The 26,438-nt window shown below is 39.6% G+C and overlaps 1 protein-coding gene across 2 annotated transcripts in view; it reads right to left on the bottom strand.

Moving 5' to 3' along the window:
* The window catches only part of CHRNA7 (cholinergic receptor nicotinic alpha 7 subunit), a 137,647-nt gene extending 112,336 nt beyond the window's left edge, over positions 1-25,311 (bottom strand). Inside the window, exons 1-2 of one of the 2 annotated variants that reach the window (XM_003900705.4) lie at positions 25,145-25,311; positions 24,757-24,896 (exon numbers count right to left, since the gene is read on the bottom strand). In XM_003900705.4, the coding sequence (XP_003900754.3) occupies positions 24,757-24,896; positions 25,145-25,199 (195 nt within the window). In that variant the 5' untranslated portion in view covers positions 25,200-25,311. Of the gene's footprint in view, positions 1-24,756; positions 24,897-25,144 lie in introns of those variants that run through there. The other variant, XM_021941691.2, reaches the window with a different exon arrangement.
* Positions 25,312-26,438: the final 1,127 nt, after the last annotated feature.

The following is a 26,438-nucleotide window of genomic DNA, read 5'->3' as shown; positions in this document are numbered from 1 at the left end:
CACATACTCCTCAGGTAGGCAGCTCTGCGTATCAGCCCTTGGCGGGTGTGCTCATCCTGCCGCTACGTGCTCTGCCCTCTTCTCGGACTCTGACGCCTGTTTCTGCAGCCAACAAAGCCATCGCACCTCAGCGAAGACACGCCGTCCTGCCACAGACGGTTTTCCTCAATTAACCCCCATTACAGCAAGACATAGTTCTGTAACCACTGTTAACATCTGCTTGCTGCAGCTTTTCCCCATCTCCCTATTTGCCTATCTGCCTATTTACTTATTTTTGTCTGAGAATTTGTGATTTAAGTCTAGCTCTTGAAAGTGGCCACAGCTGGAACATCTTCAACTGAAAATGTCCAATCCACAACATGGTGATTATGGATAAGATTGGGTTTGTTTCTGTTGTCATAATGTGTTGCCTGTTTGCCAGACTTTTCTTGTGTTTTCTAAAAGCATTTCTTAGTTTTATTGGATTGTTTCAGTTTTCTTTGTTCCATTATTGCCCTTCAAGGTTTGAAACCTTTATATCCTATTTCTATTCTTATAGTGTTTATTTACAAGTTTATGTGAAAGTTATGTGAAAATGCATAACCTTTCTATTTCTATATATACCTTCATAATCAGTCCATATGCACACACACACATGTATATACAGGTATACATATAAATAGATGATATCGATACAGAGAAATATCTTAGAATGCATTTCTTTTCTGCTTTTTCTACCTCTGAAATACACAACTCTCACTCCTCCAGGACTGTAGAGTGAATTCTAAAGTTTGTTATATATTGCTGTTGATGTTTCAGGGGTTGACAACTGACAATTAGGCTTAATGCCAAATTTTCTGGACTCTAACTGCTTAGATTTATTATATCTCACTTATTTTGCTTAGAGTTTGATTTTGATTCTGCATAACTGGCATACATTATTCCAGCATTTCTTTCAGACGATTTGTGGGTGTTAACTTTGAATCCTTGCATACATGAAAACACCTTTTTTTTTTTTCTTTTTTTTCTTTTTTGCCTTTCTACTTGGCGTTTCAGAGATCTTAGGATACTAATCAGTTTCTCATCTGAGCTTGGGGGTCATAGCCCTCTGCAATATCCTAAATAGTTTTTTTTCCTTACACTTGATGTACTGGAATTGAAGGATGCAGTGGGTCTGCTGCTTCTAAGTATGTGCGTTTGTGTCTTCCCTCAACTCTAGAAGCTTTTAAAAAGCAAACAAAACAAAACAAAATCATTTCTCTATATCTGTACTTCCATTTGCTCAGTTGTTTCTTTCTGAGATATCTATTAGACTCAAGTTGGAATTTCTTCCAATACCTCCTGACAGTCTGTGGTTTCCAAATTTAATTTCCCACTGCAATGCTCCTTAGCAAAGGCAGATTCCAGTCTGTAGTGGGAGGTACACACAGTAAGCCTGGGACACCTTATTTTATTTTCTGCCAGGAAATAGAAGAAATGATTAAGGATCACAGTGACCGTAGCAAAACAATGCAGGAGCCAATCTGACAGTTCAAGCATCAGAAAGAATAACTGCAAAGGAGTAAAACACATCAAATGCCAAAAAAATTAATAATTCAAACTGAAAATAAAATCTCACTGGTCACTTATTTCATACTCCATTCATTTAATGAGCAAATAAACAGAAATATCCCAAAAACAAAAAAATATAGCACTTTAGAAGGCCAAGGCAGGCATATCACCTGAGGTCAGGAGTTTGAGACCAGCCTGGCCAACAAGGTAAAACCCTGTCTCTACTAATAACACAAAAATGTGCTGGGCGTGGTGGTGTGCACCTGTAGTCCCAGCTACTTGGGAGACTGAGGCATGAGAATTGCTTGAACCCAGGAGGTGGAGGTTGCAGTGAGCCAAGATCATGCCACTGCACTCCGGCCTTGGGCAATAGAGTGAGACTCTGTCTCGAAAAGAAAAAAAAAAAAAAAAAAATACAAAGAAGATCTGGGTTCAGGTCCCAAAATGTTCTCTGCTTACACAGGTACAGTCATTAAGAATACCATTTCACATGATCAAAGATCAGTGAAAGTGCTTTAAAAATGTGAAAGTTCTTTAAAGTTATATACATATAGATGACGTTACTTTAGGGCTTTTTTCAAATACACACAGTGATATATGCATCCAAAGTCACACAACCAAAGCCATCTATTAGGAGGCCCTGAATACCAGTCCACTCTAGCTCTGCCCCCACAGTCCTTTCCAGATTTCCCGGTAGATTTAACAATAAAGTAAGGAGGAAACTAATTTTCCTCCAAAAGAGTGGCGTTTCTGAAATAAGTACAATATTCCCAATCCAAACAACACCACATTATGTATCCCACTGTGTTCATTTCCTCTATTTGAGACTAAGTTTCAAGTACTTTAACACTAAGTTTCAAGGACTAATTCAGTGTGCTTTTCAAGTGACATCTGGAAAAACCCAGGAAGCCAGTGGAAATCCAGGAAGCCGCCTTGTGCCGACACATCAATGACCAGCTGCTTCCCGCTGTTGCAAAACACCCCCGGCAAGGGAAATTTCCTGTCATGAATATTCCTTTTCAGTTTTTACTTTAATCCAATGCCCATAATTGTCCCTGTCAGAAACAATGAAGGTACCATCTGTACACTGCTGTTTTAATGCACGCCTGATGGTTACTGTCAAAGGATCGTCTCAGACCACGGATTTTGCATTAATGGCTTTGTGCATGGAAGAGGATGGAGGGTCCAAACAACCCTGCATGTCTCAGAGGGAAAGGAGGCAAGGAGGTGCTCCCTGCAGCCACATATCATCTTCAGCTGCATGACAGTCAATCCTAGAGTGCAGGAAGCAAAATTAAAAGCCTACTGCTCTGGGACCATGAGTCAGAGTAGATCACTCCCTGGCCTAATCACTAAGACAAAGGCCTCTGATGCAGTTTCTGTTTAGTCTGGAGTTGTAAAATGCAAGACCAGTAATAGAAAGAACAGGGAAGCCTCCAGGACAGATCTGGAGACATCTTTCTGCTTGAAACATTACAGGCTGTCTGAAATTTACCTAACTTACATGTATATCCTGACTTCCAATTGTCTATAGGATGTGGCCCTGAATGTTTGCAAGTATCAGGATTCGATGGATGTTGTCCATTTTTACCAACATATCTGTTATCCTTTCATTTCTGATCAAGAAATTTTCTTGATCTTTAACCTACAGATATTTTAGGCAAATTTAAAATATTGTCCTAAATGATTCAGTCACAAAGTTGAGGAGTAACAACATTTGATCAAAGACTTAAAAACTAGCACTTTTTATTTTTAAAGGAAAATGCTGCAAGAAAGTTTTTAAATGTGGTTTTTAAAAAGAATGTTTTTAAAACTTTTGGTCAATTGATTTTCAAAACCAAAACATATTTCAGTTAATATATTAGCTACGGCTATAAAGTTGAGGTTTTTCAAGTTAACACATCAAAATGTTCATTACCTAATTACAGCCTGTCTTTAAAATCAGTCAGTGTATAAAGCTTTTGATTTGCTAAGAAATTTAGGGAAATTTTTTTCTTTTCCTTCAGAATCAGATAAGCATCCAAATAAAAACAAATTAAAAAAACCCATCTCCATCTCAATCATTAGCCAACAACCTTCATCATCAGATCCTGATTTGAGGGACACACTGCCATTCCTAACAAACAAAATGCTAAATGAAATAAGCAGGAGACCACTGGCTTGAGACTATCTCCCATCTTTGAGTTCCTTCTTAACAAAGGCAACCTAATTTATTAAGTAAACCAACAAAGACCTAACTTATGACTGTAACAGCAGAGTTTCAGTTCATCACGAACAGTCAGATTTCAGCCAATCACAGGCAGACAACTCATCATCCCATGCCAAATGAGGTAAGTGCCTAGTGGTAGCCAATCAGATTATCTAATTTGCTTCTGTGTTCAGCCTATACGAGCTGGCTGCTCACACTGCCGGGTCAAGCTCTCTGAACCTCTTCTGGTCCTGAGTGCTGCCTGATTCATGAATTGTTCTTTGCTCATATCACGTCTGCTAAATTGAATTTGTCTAATTTTTTTTGTTAACAAAATCCCTTCTAAAAATAAGAATATCCATACTGAAGATATTTAAAGGCATTTTAATTTCAGCAGAGGTCCAGAGAATCTGATATTTTAATCAATCAAGAAATAGAAACATAAGCAGAATATTAAAATAGGAGTGATGACCTGAAATAGAGTCTGTTAAAAGTACCTGTCTTAGGATGGTGATGGGAAACCTGGGGTCAGGGGCTAGGGCTTCTCATAAGCCCTTCTTTACTGACTTTGTAAATAATGTGTGTGATGTCAACATTTTTAAATATTAAAAATTTCCATAACCTATACATTATTTTCATATCATACACACATTAAATAATTAAAATGCCCATTAAGGCACAGGTATGGTGGACAATATAATATCCAAATGTGATACAGTTAAACAATCATGCACTCATTACACTAACCACCCTTTCACGACTCTTGAAAAACAAAATAAGTTAGTCACCAGTCCAATTTCCATAAAGTTGCTTCAAAGTGACACACTTTATACACAAAAATCAATTCTAGGTGGGTTATAAACATAAACTTGAGAGGTAAAACAGTAACAAAAAGCCACTAAAACAACAATAGAAAGCTTCTAAAAAATACAGAAAAATATCTTCATGAACTTGGGGAAGGGAAAGACTTTTAAAATATGATACTATCAGCATTAAACATAGAAGAAAGGACTTATTAACTAGGTCACACTAAAATTAAGAATTTCTGTTCACCAAAAGACACCATTAATCTGTAAGCATGTCATACTTCAATTAAAAGTTTACAAAAGGAGAAAAGAAAGAATGTCAAAAAGTTAAACCATAAGCCAAAGACTCTAAGATACCCACAAAACATATACCTGCAATGGTTTGAATATCTGTCCCCTTCGAAACTCATGCTGAAATTTAATTTCCACTAGGATGGTACTGTGAGACAGAACCTAGAAGAGATGCTTCGGTCATGAAGGCCCCACCCTCCCAAAGGGACTAATGCAGTTACCTTGGGAGTGGGTTCATTATGAAGCGAGTGGGTTTACCCCTCTTGCTCTCTCTCTCTCACCCTCTCTTCGCCCTTCTGCCATGTGATGCCTTCCACCATGTTATGACACAGCAAGACGACCTATGCCAGATACTGGCACCTTGATATCAGACTTTCCCATCCCCAGAACTATGAGAAATAAATTGCTATTTTTAATAAATTACCCAGGCTCCAGTCTGTTATAATAGCACAAAACAAAGACGATGACTAAGGGTTTATATCTGTAATACAGAAAATCTCATACAAATCAATAAAGAAAAAACAAACCAACGCAAAACGAAAAAAGAAAAAAGAGAGAAATAGTAGAGAGACACGATTAGACACTTCTCAAAATAATATACCAAAATGGAAAAATTAAAAAAATGAAAATCTCCTCAACCTTAGCCGTAATCAGGGAAATGCTAATTAAAATCCCAAGAAAATGTCACTCCACACCCACTAGAATGGTAAATTTAATAGACTAAAAATGCCAAGCGTTGGTGAATATGTAGAGCAACAAGAATTTTCATACACTGCTGGTGGGAATGTTAATTGGTATAACCATTTTGAAAATTGTTTAGCATCGTCCAGAAAAGTTAAAAACACGCTGCCCTAGGGCCCTGCTAATCTACTTTTACATCTGTATCAGAGAGCAATGCATACTCCTGTCCATCACAAGACATATACCACATTCCTTGAAGTGTTCTTCAAAACAGACAAAATCTAGAAGAAATCTAAATAGCCATCAATATAATAATACACGTTGTTATATTCATACAATAGAAACAAAGAAAGAAGAGCTAGAGAAAACAACTTGGGTGACTCACAAAAATAAAAATGAACCAAAAAAGCCACATCCCAAAGAACGCATGCGGTGTATTTGGGTGATTCCTCTCACACAGAGTTCCAGAGAAGGGCAAAACTAGACTCTGGTGTTGGAAGTAAGGCAAACAGTTTAGCTCTGGAGGAGGGAAGATCTGTATTGGGTGGTGACAGCTTAAGTGGGTTCACTTTGTGGTAACACACTGAATTGGTTTTGATACTGTGCCACATTAGTGTATATCTATTTTACTACAATTTAAAGTTTTAAAATTGGGTTAAAGAATAACTTCCAAAATAAAATGTGTGTCTATGAGCTAGCCAGTGCGTTATAGGTTACTTCAAATGACAATAAAACTTCCTAACGGAGAACCAAAACAAACTGTTTCCTGACTAGTGATTTCAATTGTAAATTTCATCCATTTGTACTTAATGAAATATATTTTGGCAATCAGTGAGCAGCCTTACCCTAATTTGCTTAATCTAAATCCCTGATCATACCATCTCTGTGTGAGCCTCTTAAAATAGATACTTTAGATTATAAACTCATTTAACATCTTGAAATTTGAAACCAGCTAAACAGCTAGCTTAACACTTGCCTTCTCTCCACAAAATAAAGCAAATAAGTTCTCCTCCCTCTCTAAGTCCTCTCCCCAGAGTATAGACACCACCTCTTTTACCCAAGACAGGAATATTTACAGACAATTCACTTTCAATGACGCAAGAGTAAATTTCCCATGCTGAGAATCTCACAGGTGGCATTCATTAACCATGACAGCTACAATGTCCTACTCCTCGTCCACTGCCACCTACAGTTTACATAGGTCAGCTCCTACACCTATGAGCTGATGCAGAGCCAGTAGGCAGCCACACATCCAGACCTTTCCCACAGCCCATTCTTCTGCACTAATTTTTAACCCATAATACAAGATTTCGTACAATTCATTGCTTAATTTCATATTAGTTTCAGTCCATTGTTTTGGCTACCTGGGAGCTGTGACTCCAAGCCTTCTGCTGTATCTTCAAGCTTTATATCTTAGAAACTTAATTAGCATAGTACATGATGCCTTTTCTCGAGATATCAAAAATAAAATCAACAAGGAGAGCTAAGGATAACAGGGGTGTGTGTGACAGAGTGTGCATTTACACACACATAAATATGCCCAAGTACATACTATTTTACAATACTTTTCAAATTTCTTTGGCTATAATAGTTTATAACTGATGTTTACTGAATAAAGAAATCACCGAAATTAAAAGCATGGGAACTGCAATCAGAAGATGCCAAATGATTTCTTTCTTCTCTGAGGAGGAGTAAAACACTACCTAACCCTGATTTTAAAAATAAATCAATAAGGGAGCAGAGATTTTCGCTGGCCTTCCTCCATGACAAAACTATTTCTCTTCCTTTAACAGCATGTCAAGGATGAAACGAGAAGCTCTGAGAGAGCTGAATCCTTCAGGGAATATTTTCAATGGTAGCCTTGAAAGGCAACATTTACAAGAAAGATATCTTTTAGTAAAAGTGCTTACAATTCTCAGTCTATACAGATTAAAAGAATTTTGTGGGTTTATCTATCAGAGCCCTAAAGAGGTTTTAGGAGACAAAATTTCTACCATAATAAATTGGTATCAATTATAAAGGTGCACTACAGATTGGTGTTTTTATTTATATCTAATAGCTGTACATATTTTGGAGGTACATGTGATATTTTGAAACCCACAGACAATGTGTAAAGATGAAATCGGTATCATTGGGGTATCCACTACCTCAAACATTTATCTTTTATGTAGGGAACATTACAAGTCTGCTCTTCTAGTTATGTTGAAATATACGATAAATTATTGTTAACTATAATTTCTCTACTATACTATCAAATACTAGAACTTATTCCTTCTAACTATACCTTCCATCTAACTTTTTAAAATTTCTTTTTATTTACTTTTTTGAGACGGAGTCTCGCTCTGTCGTCAGGCTGGAGTGCAGTGGCACAATCTCGGCTCACTGCAACCTCCGCCTCCCGGGTTCAAGCAATTCTCCCGCCTCAGCCTCCCGAGTAGCTGGGACTACAGGCATGCACCACCACATCCAGCTAATTTTTGTGTTTTTAGTAGAGACGGGGTTTCACCACGTTGACCAGGATGGTCTCGATCACTTAACCTTGTGATCCATCCACTTTGGCCTCCCAAAGTGCTGGGATTACAAGTGTGAGCCACCGCACCCGGCCTCTTCCATCTAACTTACTCCCTTTAACCAACTTCTCTTCATCATCCTCTCCCCACTGTCTTCCCAGCCCCTGGTAACCACCATTATACTCTCTACTTCCGTGAGATCCACTTTCTTAGCTTCCACAAATGAGTGAGCACATGTGATATTTATTTCCATTTAGAATTTCTGTTCTGCTATCAATAAAGATGAACTAGGTAGTTCTCGCCAATTCTCCAGTGAGAACAATTAGAAGAGCTTGGGAAAAAGAAAAAGAAAAATCATGCTTGAGAGCACCAGAATACCAATAGAGCAGTGAGGAATTGCAGGGACAAGATCCAGGAAGGGAGGGAAGCCCTGAGAGAATACCAGGATTTGAGGCCACCTTTCCAGAGCCTGCGGTGATTATTTAATAATGCTTAAGAGGCTAAAATTTTGAGCAAACCTTGACAAACTTAAGAGAAAAGGGGACAAAATTTGAGTTCAAGACTTACTGAAGAGAGGGCCAGGTGTGGTAGTTCATGCCTGTAATCCCAGCACTTTAGGAGGCCGAGGCGGGTGGATCACTTGAGGTCAGGAGTTCAAGACCAGCCTGGTGAATGTCATGAAACCTTGTCTCTACTAAAAACACAAAAATCAGCCAGGCATGGTGGCGCATGCCCATAATACCAGCTACTTGGGAGGGTGAGGCAGAAGAATCACTGGAACCCGGGAGGCGGAGGTTGCAGTGAGCCGAGATTGTGCCACTGTATGCCAGCCTGGGTGACAAAGCAAGACTCCATCTCAAAAAAAAAAAAAAAAAAAAAAACTTATTGAAGAGAGAGAAGACTCTAGTAAATTTTCCGTATTTATGCCCTAGAATATATATGCAAGAACCAGAAAGAAAGCAGCCTTTAGAGGGACTGAAGCCCATCTTCACATCTTCTCAATCCCTAATCTAATTAAGGTAATGTGTGGTTGCTGGTTGCCGGTGTCCATGGGGTGGCTGCTGTCAGAAGTAAATATTAACAGTAGTAAAAGGGTTCTCCATGCTCTCATCTCTACCATTTTCCCCATACATTGTCTGGGGCAAACTACAGACACAACCAGGCTCAGAAGGGGCCCAGATCATGTGTCGGAAAAGCAGAAAGAACCATCACTAACAAAAACAGAGGCACAAAGTGTCTTAAGAATGGAACTATCAGACAGGGGCTATAAAAGAATTCTTATGAATATATCTGAAGAAACTGAGAAACAGCTTGAGAGCTAGAAAATTTTGTAAGAACCAAAAGGAAATTCTAACACTAAAGCGTGCAATATCTGAAACTTTAAAAAGAAGTCAATAAATGGGACTAACGACAGATAGACACAATGAGAGAATTCAAGGACTGAATATTGAATATAAGTCAACAGAAAACAGACTAGATGAAGCATGGAGAGACAAAGTAATGGGAATTACAGCAAAGAATAGGAAGCATATGGAATAAAGCAGGCTTCTCCATCTCAGCACTGTTGACATTCGGGGCCAGATAATTCTTCGTCTTGGGGAGCCATCCTATGCACTATAGGACATTCAGCAGCATCCCTAGCCCCTTCCCTGTGTCAATAGCATCCTTCTCGCCAACTGGAGCAACTGAAATTTTTTCAAGATAATGCCAAATATTCCCTGGGGAGAAACACTGCCCCTGGTTGAGAATCACTGAGATAAAGTGAAAGCTGTGGTAAACATGTAATCATTGTCCCAAGAAGAGAAGGCAGATAAAATAGAGCAGACGCTATATCTAAAGAAATACCTAGGCCGGGCATGGTGGCTCACACCTGTAATCCCAGCACTTTGGGAGGCTGAGGCGGGCAGATCATGAGGTCAGGAGATTGAGACCAGCCTGGCCAATATGCTGGAAACCCGTCTCTACTAAAAATACAAAAATTAGCCACGTGTGGTGGTGCACGCCTGTAGTTCCAGCTACTCGGGAGGCTAAGGCAGAAAAATTGCTTGAACCTAGGAGGCAGAGGTTGCACTGAGCTGAGATCACGCCACTGTACTCCAGTCTGGGCATCAGAGCCAGACTCCGTCTCAAAAGAAAAAAAGAAAGAAAGAAAGATCTGGCAACAATTTTCCAAAACTTGTGAATGAAACCAAGGAACAGATTCAATAATTCATTCTGAATCCCAAACAGGTAAAACAAAACAGCAGAAACATATTCTTATCACAGTAAAACTGCTGAAAATCAAAGACAAAGAATACAATTTAAAAGTGACCAAAGAAAACAAGAACAGAGAAGCAACAACAAGGCATATAGCTGACCTCTTAAGAGAAGTACTGGAAGTCAGAAAACACTAGGGTAATATACTATAGACACTGTGCTGTGTATACAAGTGCTGTAACTAACCAGCAACATAAAGTCTGTATTTTTGAATTATCATGCAAAAATTAGGCAATATAAATAAGTTTTGAAACAAACATGGAGAACTTGTGCTACTTCCAGACTCTCATGAAAAAGAAGTCTAAAGGGCAGAAGGAAAATTATCTTAGATGGAAGTTAGAAGATACAGGGAGGAATTAAAGTAACAAAAAAGGAAACTATAGGAGTAAATCTAAAAGAATACTGACTGCAAAAAACAATTATAATCTTATAAAACTTAAATATATTTATAGAAATAAAATACATGACAATAACAGTAGATACATTGCAATTATGGAATTAAAGTGTTGTAAAGTCCTCACATTGTACAGAAAGGTTGATGACTTTCATTAGACTTTACTTAGTCAAGGATTCCTATTGTGATCTCCAGATCAACCACTGTAAGACAAAAAGAAAGAAATATGACTAAACAAACTAATAGAAGAGAAAATAAGAATAATATAAAACGGGCAATTAATCCAGAAAAGTGTAAGAAAAAAGAGAAAAAAAGAACATAGAAGAGACAAGGGTAAGTGGAAGTAAATAGCGAAGGATAGATTTAAACCCAAATAGATCAGTAATCACATTAAGGATAACTAAATTATAAAGATTCTCAAATTCAATTTTTTAAAAAACCCAACTATGTGTTACTTATAAGTATCATCATAAAGCATTTAAATATGTTTTTAAAAATGGTTTTTAAATTACAAAAGGAATATAGATTGAATATGCAGTGATGGTAAGAGTTAATGAAGAAAACATATAAATATATTTTAAAACCTGTATTTGTTTACTAATGGGCCTAAGTGTACCACTTTAAAATCAATGCCTGTTAATACTGCTTAAGGCATCATACATCATGTTTATACCTTTCAACTTTTAAATATTTAAATATTTCTCTACACATCTATAAACATAAAGAAAAGACAGCATGAACTCTGCCAGAATGCCTTGTGTGCGCTGATTTTTACACCCTTGATTTTCAACTTCTTGATTCCTTTTTAGGTTTGTTTAATTTAGCTCCTGTACAAACACATATTAATTTTGTCATTTTAAGAAATGTATCTTATTAAAACATTATTAGATCCAGTTCCTGGTTCCTGATGCAAGAAAATCAGGAGTTACAACTTTGTCCTAACAAGTAAAAGGGTAAACACACTAAAAAAACAACAGCTCTTCTTGGAGCCAAACTAACAGGGGAACACACAGGATGAACTTCTGCTCTCAAGATTGGAGGGACAAACGGGCATACAGAGAGCCAGGACTTTCCAGAGCACAGACTAATCAGCAAAACCACCACAGGAACCAGCAGCAGAGTAAGAAAACCTGAACTGGAATTGGCAAAATCCTGGAGGCTCAGTGTGTACAACTTTGAAAGTTAAAAATTCCAAAAAGGGGGGGAGGGGGGAGGGATTGCATTGGGAGTTATACCTGATGTAAATGACGAGTTGATGGGTGCAGCACAGCAACATGGCACAAGTATACATATGTAACAAACCTGCACGTTATGCACATGTACCCTACAACTTAAAGTATAATAATAATAAATAAATTTAAAAATAAAATAAAATAAATAAAAAAAGAAAGGGAGGCAATAGTTTGCAGAGAATAGGACCCTTCAAGATTTTTGGTGACAACCTGCTTTCAGGATGTACCCTTAGAAATTTTCTAAGACCAATGTTTCTGCTTACCTCAATGGGGAATCTGCTTTGCTTTCTACTGCTTTAGGCCTTGTAAGTGGCTACAGAATGGATTTAAATTTTTTCTACTCCCTTAAGACTCATTGTGTTGAAGTATTAATCTGACTGAAGATTAAACACATTGTATGTAATTACCCGAGGGAAAGTACCTTGAATATCTGTTGATTATTCTCTGAATGTTCCATTAAGAAAAAGTCATAAGTACTTATGCCTTTGTCTAACTGAGAAAATAAATTATGCCATATCACTAAAGACTGGAAATCACAAATGCCGTTTTCAGCATTGCATGCCAATATTACATATAGAATCCCCAACAAGTCATAAGTAAATGAAGTAATGAATTTCTAGAAAAAATGTTATGTAATATTTGATAATACATCCATTGATGGCATACATTTTGTTGAATATACAGTTATAAACTGACATAAAACAATGTATTATAAACTGTATTAGACTGAGATAATATTTTATTAATTGTATTGTTTATGTCAAAAAATTAGTGGCAAATAATTTCTTCATTTGTTTATAACATATCATTTATCTCTGGCTGTTTTTAAGAACTTTTGTTATTGCTTTTCCTATAATGCATTTTAGCATAATTTCCTTTTGATTTACCCTACTTGGAATTATTTTAGCTTTTTGTATGTCTAGGATTTTGTTTTTTTAAAATACATTTAGAAAAAAAAAAAAAAAAAAAATTCCAAAAGGATTCAACCATAGGGGCTCCCAAATATCATGAGATTTACCTCCAGAAGCTCTACCAGGTTCCCACAGGAAATACTGAAGAAATGTTCCCTCGTGCTTCCACCAGAGACAGGTGAAAGAAACCATCTGGAAATGTGCCAGAACTTTCTGTTGTTTCTAATAAGGCCTGCCATCAGGAAAAATGAATTAACCGTCGTCTAACCCTCTGGGGTATTATCAGAGCCTAACTGACCCAAGGGAAGGGAAATACTGAACTCCACCCACTCTAGCCATCCTATGGCACCCAAGCGGGGAGAAACAAACTGAGAAACACCTATGAAGTTCGTGTCCAGAGGCATAGGCTCACTAAAAAACTGAGACCTAATCACAGGAGTATAGACTGCTTCCCCTCCCTCCACACCTTACCACTACATTAGTAACATCCATTTACAGCAGTTCCTTTTACCTGGTATATCATGGCCACCAATCAAGAAAAAAATCACAAAGCATACTAAAAGGCAAAAAACAAACAAACAAATAAACGAAAAACATAAATTGAAGAGACAGAGCATGCATTAGTACCAGACGTGGCAGCAGTATTGGAATTATCAGATCAGAATTTACAACAACTATTTTTAATATGCTAAAGGCTCTAACGGAAAAAGGAGACATCATGGAAGAACAGTTAAACAATGGAAGCACACAGATGGAACTCCTAAGACATAACCAAAAAGAAATTCCAGCAATCAAAAATAAGGTAACAAAAATAAAGAATGTACTTGATGGGCTTACTACTAGATTGGATACAGCTGAGGAAAGAATCCCTAGTATGAGGAATGTCAATAGAAATTTTGAAAACTGAAAAGCAAAGAGAACAAAGACTGAAAACAACAGAATAGAATATCCAAGGATTGTGGGACAATTACAAAAGGTGGAACATATGTGTGATGGGAATACGAGAAGGAGAAGAAGTAGGGCAGTGTCCCCCAAGTCCCAGGCCACGGGCCAGTACCTGTCCCTGGACTATTAGGAACTGGGCCACACAGCAGGAGGTGAGGGGCACGTCAGGGAGCATTACTGCCTGAGCTCTGTCCCCGGTCAGATCAGCGGCAGCATGACATTCTTACAGGAACACAAACCCTATTGTGACTTTCACATGCAAGGGATCTAGGTTGCACGCTCCTCATGAGAATCTAATGAATGCCTGACAATCTGAGGTGGAACAGTGTCATCCCAAAACCATGGCCCCCGACAGTCTACGGAAAAACTGTCTTCCACAAAACAGGTCCCTGGTGTCAAAAAGGTTGGGGACTGTTGAAGTAGAGAAAGGAACAGAAGTACTTGAAACAATGATTGAGAATTTCCCCAAATTAGTGTCAAACACCAAACCACGCATCCAGGAATCTCAGAAAACAGCAAGCTGATACATGTGGGGAAAAAAAATCCAACATCTAGGTATATCATTTCAAACTATAAACAATTAAAGACGAAATCCTGAAGGAAGTCAAAGGGGGACAAAATACCCTTCCCTTTAGAGGACCAAAAAGGTAAGAATTACATCTGACTTATATGAAACCATGCAAGCAAAAAGAGTAGAGTAAAATAATTAGTGTTGAGAGAGAAAATCACAAATCTAGAATTATTGAAATTACCCTTCAAAAGATAAGGAAAAAAAAAAGCACATTCTCAGGCAAAAATTGAAGAAATTTGTTGCAAGCAGACCTGCCTTGAAAAAATGTTAAAAGTAGTTCTTTAAAAAGAAAGGAAATTATACAGGTTGAAAGTTGTATGCAAATTAAAGAAAGAACCACTGAAGAAGGAAAAAGTGAAGGCAAAATAAAAACTTTTGCTTTTCTTATTAATTTATCTAACAGAAAACAGTTTGTTCAAAATAACAATAGCAACAATTTTTTTATACCTATATGTATATATCACATATACATATATAATACATACATATATGCACACACATATATACACACACACATATGCACCTTATAAGAAATAAATGGTACAAGGGACAGGAGGAAGAAATTCATGTTATTTTGCATTACAAAGTGCTCATGTTACCCATGAAGTGGTACAATGTAACATGAAAGGTGACTTGGGTTAGCTGTAAATGTACGTTGCAAACTCTAGGGCAACCACTAAAAAAGTAAAGAAAAGAACTATAACCGATATGCCAAGAAAGGAGGGAAAACACAACCACATAAAATGCCCAACTAAACCGTAAAAGTCAGAGTAGAAAACAAAAACTGAAATAAGGAACAAGGACAAAAAAAAAAATCAGTAACAAATATGATAGTTATTGATCCAACTATATCAACAATCACTTTGAGTGCTCTAAATGCATCAATTTAAAGAGACTGTAAGAGTAGATCAAAAAACAAGACCCAACTGCATGTGTCTACGTAAAAACCAGAGTACTCTAAATATAAAGACATATATAAATTAAAAGTGTCCTATGGATGGAGAAAAGTATACCATGCTAACACTAATCCAAGAAAGCAGGAATAGCTATGTAAATTTCAGATAGCGCATACTTCAAAGCAAGGAAAGTTTCCAGGGATAAAAAATGGTATTACTTAATGATAAAAAGATCAATTCTACAAAAAATACTTAACAGTACTTAATGTGTATATGCCCAAAAACACAGCATCAAACTAATGAGGCAAAAACTATTAGACCTACAAGGATAAACAGGTAAATTCATTATCATAGTTGGAAACTTTAACACCCCCCTACCAGAAATTGAAAGAACCAGAAAGCAGAAAACCAGTATAAACATGGTTGAACTCAAAACATTGTCCATCAATTGGATATAAGCAATATCTATAGAATATTTTATCCAACAACAGTAGAATACACATTCTTCTCAAACTCACATGTAATATTTCCCATATTTGTGCCATAAAATGAGCCTTAACAAATTTAAAAGAATAGAAATTACATCTTGCCTGCTATCAGAATACAAAGAAATTAAACTAGAAATCAGTAACAGAAAGATTACTGAAAAATCCAAAAATACGTGGAAATTAAACAATATGCCTTTAAATAATACATGTCTCAAAGAAGAACTCTCAAGAGACATTGAAATATTTTAACTGAAATGAAAATGAAAATAACTTGCCAAAATTTGTGGGATGCAGCAAAAGAAGTGCTTAGGGGAAAATCTATAGCACTTAATACAGTATTAGAAATGAAGAAAGATCTAAAAATCAATATTCTAAGCTTCTACTTTAGGAAACTAGAAAAAAAGAGCAAATTAAATCCAAAATAAGCAGAGAAATACGAAAAATTAGAGCAAAAATCAACAAAATTGTAAACAGGAAATCAATAGAGGAAATGAACAATAACGAAATGTTTTTTGAAAAATGATCAACAAAATTAATAAGCATCCAGCCAGGCTAAATAAGAAAAAGAAGACAAAGGACAAAAATTACTAATATCAGAAGTAAAAGAGAAGACATCATTACAGATCCCATGGGCACTGAAAGGATAACAAATAAATACTATGAACAATTCTATGCTCACCAATTTTATAACCTAGATAAAATGGACTACTCCTGGAAAGACAAAATTTCTCAAAACTCAAACAAGAAGAAATAAACAATTTGAATTGGCCTATATCTATTGGAGCAATTGAATCAGATAATAATAACCTTCCAAAACAGAAAGCAACAGGCCCAGAAGGGCTCACTGGTGAAGTCTACAAATTTAAAAAAGAAATTATGCCAATTATCTACAGTCTCTTTCAGAGTACACAAGCAGAGGAAATACTTCCTAAAACAGTCTACGAGTCCAGCATTACTCTAATACAAATGGCAGATAAATACATTATAGGAAAAGATAACTACAAACCAATATCACTGATGAACATAGATTCAAAAATGCTCAACAAAATATCAGCACGTTGTGGTGGCTCACACCTCCAATCCCAGCACTTCGGGAGGCTGAGACAGGCAGATCAACTGAGCTCAGGAGTCCGAGACCAGCCTGAGCAACACAGTGAAACTCTGTCTCAACCAAAAATTTAAAAATTAGCCAATTGATCTCAACAATGTACAAAAAGAATTATATACCATGATCAAGTGGGATTTATTCCAGATATTCAAGGTTGGCTCAACACTAAAAAATCAATTAATATAATCCATTACATCAACAGGCTACAAAAGAAAAATCATATGATTATATCAATAGATGAAAACAATTCTGACATAATCCAACTCCTATTCATCATAAAAACTTTCAGTAAATGGAATAGAAGAGAACTTCCTCAACTTGATAAATATATATATCATTATGATGTTAGCTGTAGGTTTTTTGTATGTGTGTATATACATATTTTTCATATGTATATATAAAATATGTATTTGTATATATGCAAAATATTTGTATATGCTTACATAAATATAAATATACAAAATATATGTATATATTTATATATAAATGTAAGTAAATATGTACATTTTTTATTTTTATATATATTTTATATATATACTTTTTAAATTTTTTTATTTATATATATATACTATCCAAAAAACCTAAAGCTAACACCATACTTAATGATAAGAAACGTCAAGCTTTCCCACTAAGATTAGGAACAGGTCAAGGATGTCCCCTCTCCCACTCCCTTCAATAGCACACTGGAAGTACCAGCTAATTTGAAAGGACAAGAAAAAGGAAATAAAAAGTATACAGACTGGGAAAAAAGAAATAAAGCTGTCTTTGATCGCAGATGACATGATCATTTATGTAGAAAACCCAAAATAAATGACCAAAAAAAAAAAATCTCCAGGAGCTAATAAACAATTACAGCAACTTTGCAGAAGACAAGACTAACATGTAAAAGTAAATGGCTTTCCTATACTTTGGCAATTAACAAGTAGAATTTGACATTGAAATCATAATACCATTTAACCCCTCAAAAATTAAGCACTTAGGTATAAATCTAGTGAAGTATTTACAAGATCTATATGAGTAAAACTACAAAAGTCTTACAAACAAAATAAAGGAAGAACTAACTAAAGAGCTATTCTACGTTCATGAATAGAAAAATTCAATATTGTCAATATGCCAGTTCTTCCCAACTCGATCTATAGATTCAATGCAATCCCAAACAAATCCCAGAACGTTATTTTGTGGGTATCTATAAAGCAATTATAAGGTTTGCAGGGAGAGGCAAAAGACCCAGAATAGCCAACACAATGTTGAAGAACAACAACCAAGTTGGAGGACTGATACTACCAAACTTCAAGACTTATGATAAAGCTATAGTAAAATCAAGACTGTGCTGTTGATGAAAGAATAGACAAAGAGATCAATGAAACACAATAGAGAACCCAGAAATAGACTCACATAAATATAATCAACTGATCTTTGACAACGATGCAAAGGCAATAAAATGGACCAAAGATCGTCTTTTCAACAAATGGTGCTACGACAACTGGACAACCACATGCAAAAAGATAAATGTAGACACGGACTTTATACACTTCATAAAAATTAACTCAAAATGGACCACAGACCTAAATGTAAAGTGCAAAACTATAACACTCCTAGAAGATAATAGTGGAAAACCTATATGACCTTAGCTACGGCAATAACTTTTTAGATACAATACCAGAGGCACAATCTATAAAAGAAAGAATTGAAAAGATAGGTTTCACTAAAGTTAAAAATGTATGTTCTGTGAAATACGATGTAAAGAGAATGAGAAAACAAGCTACTGACTGGGAAAAATATTTGCAAAAGACATACCTGATAAAAGACTGTCAGCAAAAATATACAAAAACTCTTAAATTCAGCAATAAGAAAAAAAAAAACACTTAAAACTTGATCAAAGACCTTAACAGACACCTTACCAAAGAAGATCTACAGATGGCAATAAGCTTATGAAAAAATGCTCCACATCATATGTCACCAGGGAAATGCAAATATATAACAATGAGATACCGCTACCCACCTATTAGAATGCTCAAAATCCAGAACACTGGCACCGCCAAATGCTGACGTGGATATAGAGCAACAGGAGCTCTCATTCATTGCTGGTGAGAATGTAAAATGGTACATCCACTTTGGGAGACAGTCTGTGATTTCCTTAGAAAATTAAACATACTCCTAGCATACGAACCGGCAAGTGCCCGCTTTGGTATTTACCTAAATGATTGAAACCTTATGTTCACATAAAAATCTGCACAAGATGCTTATAGCAGCTTTACTCATAATTGCCAAAATTTGGAGGCAACCAAGATGTTCTTCAGGAGGTGAATGGATAAATAAACTCTGCTACATCCAGACCAATGGCATATTACTCAGTGCTAAGGAGTGAGCTATCAAGCCATGAAAGCATATGGAGAGAGCATAAATGCATATTACTAAGTAAAATAAGTCCATCTGAAAAGGCTACAGACTGTATGATTCCAACCATACGACATTCCAGAAAAGATTCAACTACAGAGACAATAAAACATCACGGGTGCCAAGAATTGTGGTGAAGGTAATGATAAAAAGGCAGAGCACAAAGAAATTCCAGGAGAGTAAAAATACTCAGTATGATACCATAATGATGGTGTTATACACTATGCCATTATACATTTGCCCAAACCTATAGATTATACAAAACCAAGAGGGAACCCTCTTATAAACTGTGCATTTGGGGTGATTATAATGTGTCAATGTAGGTTCATCAGTTGTAACAAATATACTACTCTAGTGGGGAACGTTGATCATTGAGGAAGCTGTGGGAAATCTCTGTACCTTCCTCTTAATTTTGCTGAGAAGCTAAAATTGCTCAAAAAAGTAAAGATTTTTTTAAAATGACAAAGATCAATACCCGATCATACCTTCAGCATTTTTTTACAATATATTCTAGGTATGTGGGTTTTATAATATTTGATAATATTTTGTTGGAGTTGTAGCATTTTAAATGGTGGCTAATGAATATAAAATCATACATTTTGCAAACCTAAGCAGAGGGCCACCCAAAGGAATTTAGATAACACATAAGCCCTTAGGATACTGGGCTCCACAGCCCTGCCTGCCATCTTCAGTGCCAAAGCCTAAGTGCACGACCACTTAGTTCTACTGTCTTGTGACTAAAGCGTCCAAAAAGCTGAATCTGCATTTCAAACCAATAAAACACCAAAAAAATCAATCTTGTATAATTATATGTTTTACATTTGTATATAATTACATGTTGGTTCATATTACTCATTTTAACAAACTTGACTTCTGGACATGCTTCATAACCAATGTATATTTATTTTATGCAAATCACTTAGAATGGCCTTTAGATGCATGTGCTCAGGTGACTGACTAAACAGCACAAATAAAGGAGAAACATTATGGAAACTTGGCAGATCAGACCTTACATATGCATTACTTCAAAATGATTTCTTATGTATTATCTCATTCCCAGCCCAGTTACAAGCCCAGGAAGTAAATTAATAATCACCAGAAGTCAGTGTATGCATATAAGAATAATTTAGGCACTTTCACTTAGCAAATTTATTGATGTATATTCATGATGTTTATATACACAGTTATACATCATAGACAACATATCCAAAACATCTCTTAAATCTGCCCCCTTTTCCACATTCCCACAGTGGCCATCCTAGTTTCAACCTCCTTGTCCCTTACCTTTCTCTCCTCCTCTCTAACCCGTCTCACACTCACTGCTCTCAGCATCTTCTGCTTAAGCAGAGATTTGGTTACTTCCCTCCCCTGTTTAAAAATCCACCATATCTTCCCCCTCTGCCTAGTGCTTCACGAAGGAGCCTGTTGAATAACAGCAGGTCAAGCAATTCCTTTGAGGACTCATGTTGTGCCTCTAAAATGTATGCAAAGTTTTTTCACTCCAATCTATAATTTATACTTGAATTTAATACAAATATCAAGGTTTGGACTATTTCCATTTCTGGGAAAATATGCTATGGCAGGCTGGTCTTACAGCTTCACAAAACCCCTGGCACACTGCCTCCTCGTGCCTTCAGAGATGCCTAGACTAGAGCCAGGTAAAATGCAAACTTGGCAGAGGAACTCAGGACACCTCACACACTACAACCTTACTGTCCCCACACTTATCTAGCACCTCATACCAAAGAAAACTCATAACCCCCTGCCCTTGTAAGGTGTGCTTCTAAAGCATAATTCTTACAAAAGGGTCTGTAAAACTATCAGTAGTTTAGTCAGTACTATATTGGTCTTTTAGAATGTCTCAAAAAACATAGCACATTAAATTTTCTGAGAAGTCTTGCAGCAAAATCGTAGGAAAGATCAACAGGTTGCCAGTGTCCCACAAAACACATGTTGGAGGTGAGCTGTCCTCCACTGTACTTTCAGCCTTTCCTCAGCCTGTACCCATTACCTGGAAAAGATATCCTACTTTCAGTGGCAAACTCTTTCTCATTTTTGGAACTCTAACCACCATCTCTTTGAAGCCATTCTCAGCGGCTCTAGTTGAAAACAATGTTTTCTAGCCCTTTGTATAAATGTGTATGCTAAATTTCATCACATGTAGTAATTTGGGATTTACTTTTTTTTTTTTTTTTTTGGAGACTGAGTCTTGCTGTTGCCCAGGTTGGAGTGCAGTGGCGAGATCTCGGCTCACCGCAAGCTCTGCCTCCTGGGTTCAGGCCATTCTCCTGCCTCAGCCTCCCGAGTAGCTGGGACTACAGGCGACCGCTACCACACCCGGCTAATTTTTTGTATTTTAGTAGAGACGGGGTTTCACCATGTTAGCTAGGAAGGTCTCCATCTCCTGACCTCGGGATTCGCCTGCCTCGGCCTCCCAAAGTGCTGGGATTATAGGCGTGAGCCACCGCGCCCGGCCTGGGATTTACTTGTTAATTTCCCTAGCCAGCTCATGAGATCTCTGAAAGGAAAAATAATCCATCACCTTTCTGTTAATTCTCAGAATTTGTCAAAGTCTACAATAGGAGTTCAATAGGATTTGTGGAATAAATTGATTAAAGAGTAAATGATCTTTCACAAAAATAAAATATATAACATCATATGGTGTCTTCCTATCACTCCAGTTGGGAACCTCTGCTAACCAAAAAAAGGAATCAATAACAATATTTGGGAGCAGGAAGACCAACTACTATGGTCTCTAGAACAGCCCAGTTAAAACGGGCAACAAATGTGTAAAAGAGAATCTATACCAGCCAAGATTTTGCCACGTGAAGCCTTTATGAGAACCACTGTGTCTCTGTCCAGAGGGCTGAGATTTCAGCTGCAGAGACCCCGCTCCACTTCAAAAACCAGGCAGAGCCAAGTCAGGCTGGAATACAAATGTTTGCATATTTCCTTATGTCTGATTGAGACTTCAGCTTCATCCAGCATCTCAGGAAAGTCACATTAAATTAGTTACAATTCATCCAGTTTAAATAAATTAAATGACTTTGTTCTGCCGAAGTTACCAAGTCTAAAGGAAGCAGCAGATGAAAGACAAAGGACTTGCCCAATGTTTCCTCTTAGCCCTACCTCTAATCACAGAGTGGCCTTGGGCAAGGGACCACACCTTTCTAGGCATGACTTCTTGACCTCTGAGTTGAGTAGTTACATAATTAAGATGGAGCATACCTTCAGTGAATCACCAGTGTGTGGCAAGCACTTCATCTTATTTAATCCTCTCAAAACCTCTGAAGCAGGTATTATTCTAACACATGAGAAAACAGGGCTCCGAAAGGTAAGGGAGTTTGTTCAAGGCCACTCCATGAACACAGCATTGCCTGGCTTGGAAGTTCAACGTGTTCACAGCCAACCCCATGGCTAAAGTGAGAGAGAAACTTTCTCCCGCCCCCTTCCCATCACCTCTGACTGCTGACAGCCTTCTTCACACGCATTTCCTAAGGACAGTGGACTGTCATTGACACAAAGTGCCAATTTGCTATTTTTGTAATTTTCTAACGTGACAAAAGTTATTTTAAATGTTCACGTAGTGTAACACTAACCTATGCCTAAACTTCTCCTAAGACTCAGAGCTCCTTATGATAAGTTGGTTTCTTAAGTGTCTCTTAAAGAAGGAGAAGTTCCCAGAAAAAAAGCCTGCAGCTTCTCCGTGAGTAGTCTCTTCTCCAAAAGAGGCTGCCGCAGCCTTTGCAACCTCAGGAGCCTGTTCTACTGACTTCCTCCTACTCCTCTACTGAGGGGCTACTGCACCATCACCCCCATCCCGGCAATACAGAGACACCCACTTCAAGGGAGACAGCTGTGGAGCAGACACAAACAGTGAGGCAGCCTGGCTGGAGTTGACCCTGGGCAAATGGGGGAAGAAGGGGCCACTGTCCCTTTGTCACCCTGTCACACACCACTTGCGGGGTGTGTCAGCTCTGCTGCCTGGTCTTTTCATGTGGTTTCTGCATGAAAATGACCATAATCACATATCCAGCTTTAAGGTCTCTTCAAGTTGTTTCCATATTCTTTAGTTGATCACAATGACTGATGAGGTACTACAGTGTCCCTTTTATTAGCCAGAAAGCCAAGGCTCAAGATGCTTAAGAAACTTACCTAACAGCAGCCATTCAGAAACCAACAGAGCCAGAACCCACCGAAGACCCCAAGTACAAATCTTGAGCTCTTTAAAGTAACTGAGGAGCTGCTCTGTAAACAGCAACTTTTGCTGCTCTGCAACTCATAAGACTGAACCTGCCTTCCCCTACAGCTCTTCTCTCATGATAACTTTTCCGCATCATCACATATACATTCAATATTTTAAAGCACGATTCTGTCTGCAGGAGGAAGAACACATTTGAGGCCAGTGTAGTGCTAGAAAGGAGGCAATGTATCACAGCAATTTTAACTAGGTTAAATGATATACCATTTATCAACATGCTAGTGCGGGTAACTGTTTATTTGTAGGATTATGAAATATCACCTGGGTAACTGTTTACTTGTAGGATTATGAAATATCACCTCTTATCTTTTTCCACTTTGCCAGGTGGCTCTTAGCACTATTTGTTTTTTAACCAGGAATTGTGGCTATTGTCTCACCTCTTTCCTATCATGCTGTCCCTCCCAATGAACATCATTATCCCTGTGCCCCACCCTGCCCCACTCCAGGGTCTCCACAATAGAATCCGATACTCTGTATAGACATTTATAATGAATTAAACACTTGTGTGAAGCATTTGTGCTATATGGGGAATATACCATGAATACTGAATATCCAAAGCAGCATAGAGGAAGAAAAGGCAAGTTTACACAGATTGGCCAACTGAAGTGGGCACTAGCAAGGCTGCAAGGCAAGAGGCCCATGGAAGTGGTGGCAGCTGCCTGGAGGGACAGACACGTGTATTCCTGATGGGGAACCCTGAGTCCATGGAGCAGGACTCCTGGTACCTGTCCTCACCAGGAAGGCAAAGCATGCCCATTCCTAAGATGGGGTCACAGTGAAAGTTCACAGCTGGCCCTCTTGCCCTCTGCCTGGACAGATTTGCCAGCTGCAAAGCTCAGGGGCAGGACCCTCACCAAAGAAGTTACATATCATAGGCGGCAGAAAAGTCTAGAAGTGGCTAAACTGACACTCAATGCTGGACTGCATGTCAACACTTAACACCATAAGGGAGACTAAAAAGTGAATGTCACCTGTTCTTGCTACTGAGTCCCAGTTCAGGATGCTTGAGTTTCTAAACTGAGGGAAAGGTGGGACCCAAGTACCCACGTACAGGTGGCCGGAGTGATGGAACAAGCTTTACCAGGTTCCTCCTTGGCGGGAGGAGAGACGGAGAACTGAGACACTCAGAAGAGGGCAGGCTGGGGACAGAGTCAGAGCATGGCCCTGCCTCGCCTGGGGCCAGCTAGAGTGTCCCAGCCGAGCTCCACCGCCTGGACGCCCGACGCTTTCTAAAAAGCCCCTCGGAGCCCAGAGAGGGGAGAGGGCAGCCCTGTGGGCAGGCGGGACTCACCACGTCCATGATCTGCAGGAGGCTCAGGGAGAAGTAGACGGTGAGCGGTTGCGAGTCATTGGCCACGGGCCTCTCCAAGGGGTTGTAGTTCTTGACCAGCTCCTTGTAAAGCTTCCTCTGGAACTCGCCTTGCAGGGACACTTAAGGAGACGAGACCCGGGCAGGGGGCTCAGGGCAGGCCGGCGGGTGTACTCCCGACTCCCTCCTGCCCGCGGCCCCCGCCGCCCACCCGGTGCAACCCAGACAAGCAGCCCCCGCAGCGCCCCCGCTGCCCCTCGCCGGAGGCGGGGAGACCCCAAACCTGGCCCAGGCGCGGGGCGCACAGAGGCGCCTGGGATGTGCCCGGGATCCCACGGAGAAGTGGAGGGCGGGGAGGCGGCGGCTTTACCATGCAGGAGCGACGCGGCCAGAGCCAGCCAGACGCCTCCCTGCGAGCAGCGCATGTTGAGTCCCGGAGCTGCCGCGGGCCGGCGCGCCTCACGTATCGGCTGTCGCCCGGGCCTGCGCCTGCGGCCACAGAGCCGCCTCTCGGCTCGGCTCGCGCGCCTTTAAGGAGCCGGGCGCGCGCCCCCGCCCCGCCCGCCCCCGCGCGCCTCTCCACGTGACGAGCCCCGCCCCCGCCCCGTCCCCGCCCCCCGTCCCTCCAGCCCGGGCCGGCGTCTCGGCGGCCACCCAGGGAACTGCAGCCCGGGGTGTGAACTGGAGGTACTCCCGGCGCTGGGCACGCTCCGGGCACCTCCACCCCCAGTCTCCACCGAGCGCGCTCTCGGCCTCGCGCCTCCGGCCAGGCCAGGGGCTGCCCAAGGCCAGGCTTTGCCTCTCCCTTGCGTTCTTTGTCCCCACTCAGCCCGCTCCCGCTCCTAACCAGAAGCTGTGCCGGGCACTCCGGAGAAAGCCGGGACAGTTCTGGGGTCCAGTCTTCCCGGACTCCCTCCTCCACGCCAGCGACCGGGTGACAGCGTTGGGGAACCAGGCTTCGGAAGTCTTGCCAACCAGACAAAACAGACCCGAGGAAGCCCCCTCCTCCCGCTTTCCGCGAGCCCGGGTTTGCTTTCCGCACCGTTTGCTGGGCGCTAGCAGCCAGACTGTCGGCTGGGATCTGAAGTGCTGGAGGCACCCTGTCGGGGAGGACAGATGCCGCCAATGTGTGTGATGGGATTCCCAGTGGTTACCCTAATGTGTGGCTCATTTTTTTTAAAAGGCGATTAGAAAGATTGAAAAGTTAACTCCTAACTCTTTGCTGGAAGGACAGTCAGAACTTGGTGTTCTTATCTAGGCTCTTTTGAGCCAGCGCACTGGGAAGAGTTAATGAGAAGGCGAGGCTCTGAGAGGTCCAGGGAGTGCGGAGAGTTCTTGATGTTGAAGAGGAGGCGTGATTTTGGAAAGAGGAAGGGAGGGAGGAAGGCGCCAAGGGGCGGCTTCCAGGGCGGCTGAAGCTCCCTCCCATTTGCTCCCTTCTGCTGAGCACTGCAGCGCCCTGCGTCCGCGTAGGGGGCGCTACCACCTTCCTTCCCGCAGCCCCCGTGCATCTGCGCTCCACCAGAACAACGCCCGTGGGCCACGCAGCTGTTTCTGGAGGAGGATTCATGGAAGAGGTGACAGCTGAACTGGATTCACCTCAAAGGATAGCATTCATTGTGCCGGGAGAAAGGGACACCAGGGGTGCCTGGAGAGCAGACAGG

Source organism: Papio anubis, chromosome 7 (genome assembly GCF_008728515.1).
Source record: "Papio anubis isolate 15944 chromosome 7, Panubis1.0, whole genome shotgun sequence".
Lineage (NCBI taxonomy): Eukaryota > Metazoa > Chordata > Mammalia > Primates > Cercopithecidae > Papio > Papio anubis.
The sequence above is the reverse complement of the archived record's forward strand: the minus strand, read 5'-3'. Positions and strand labels throughout refer to the sequence as shown.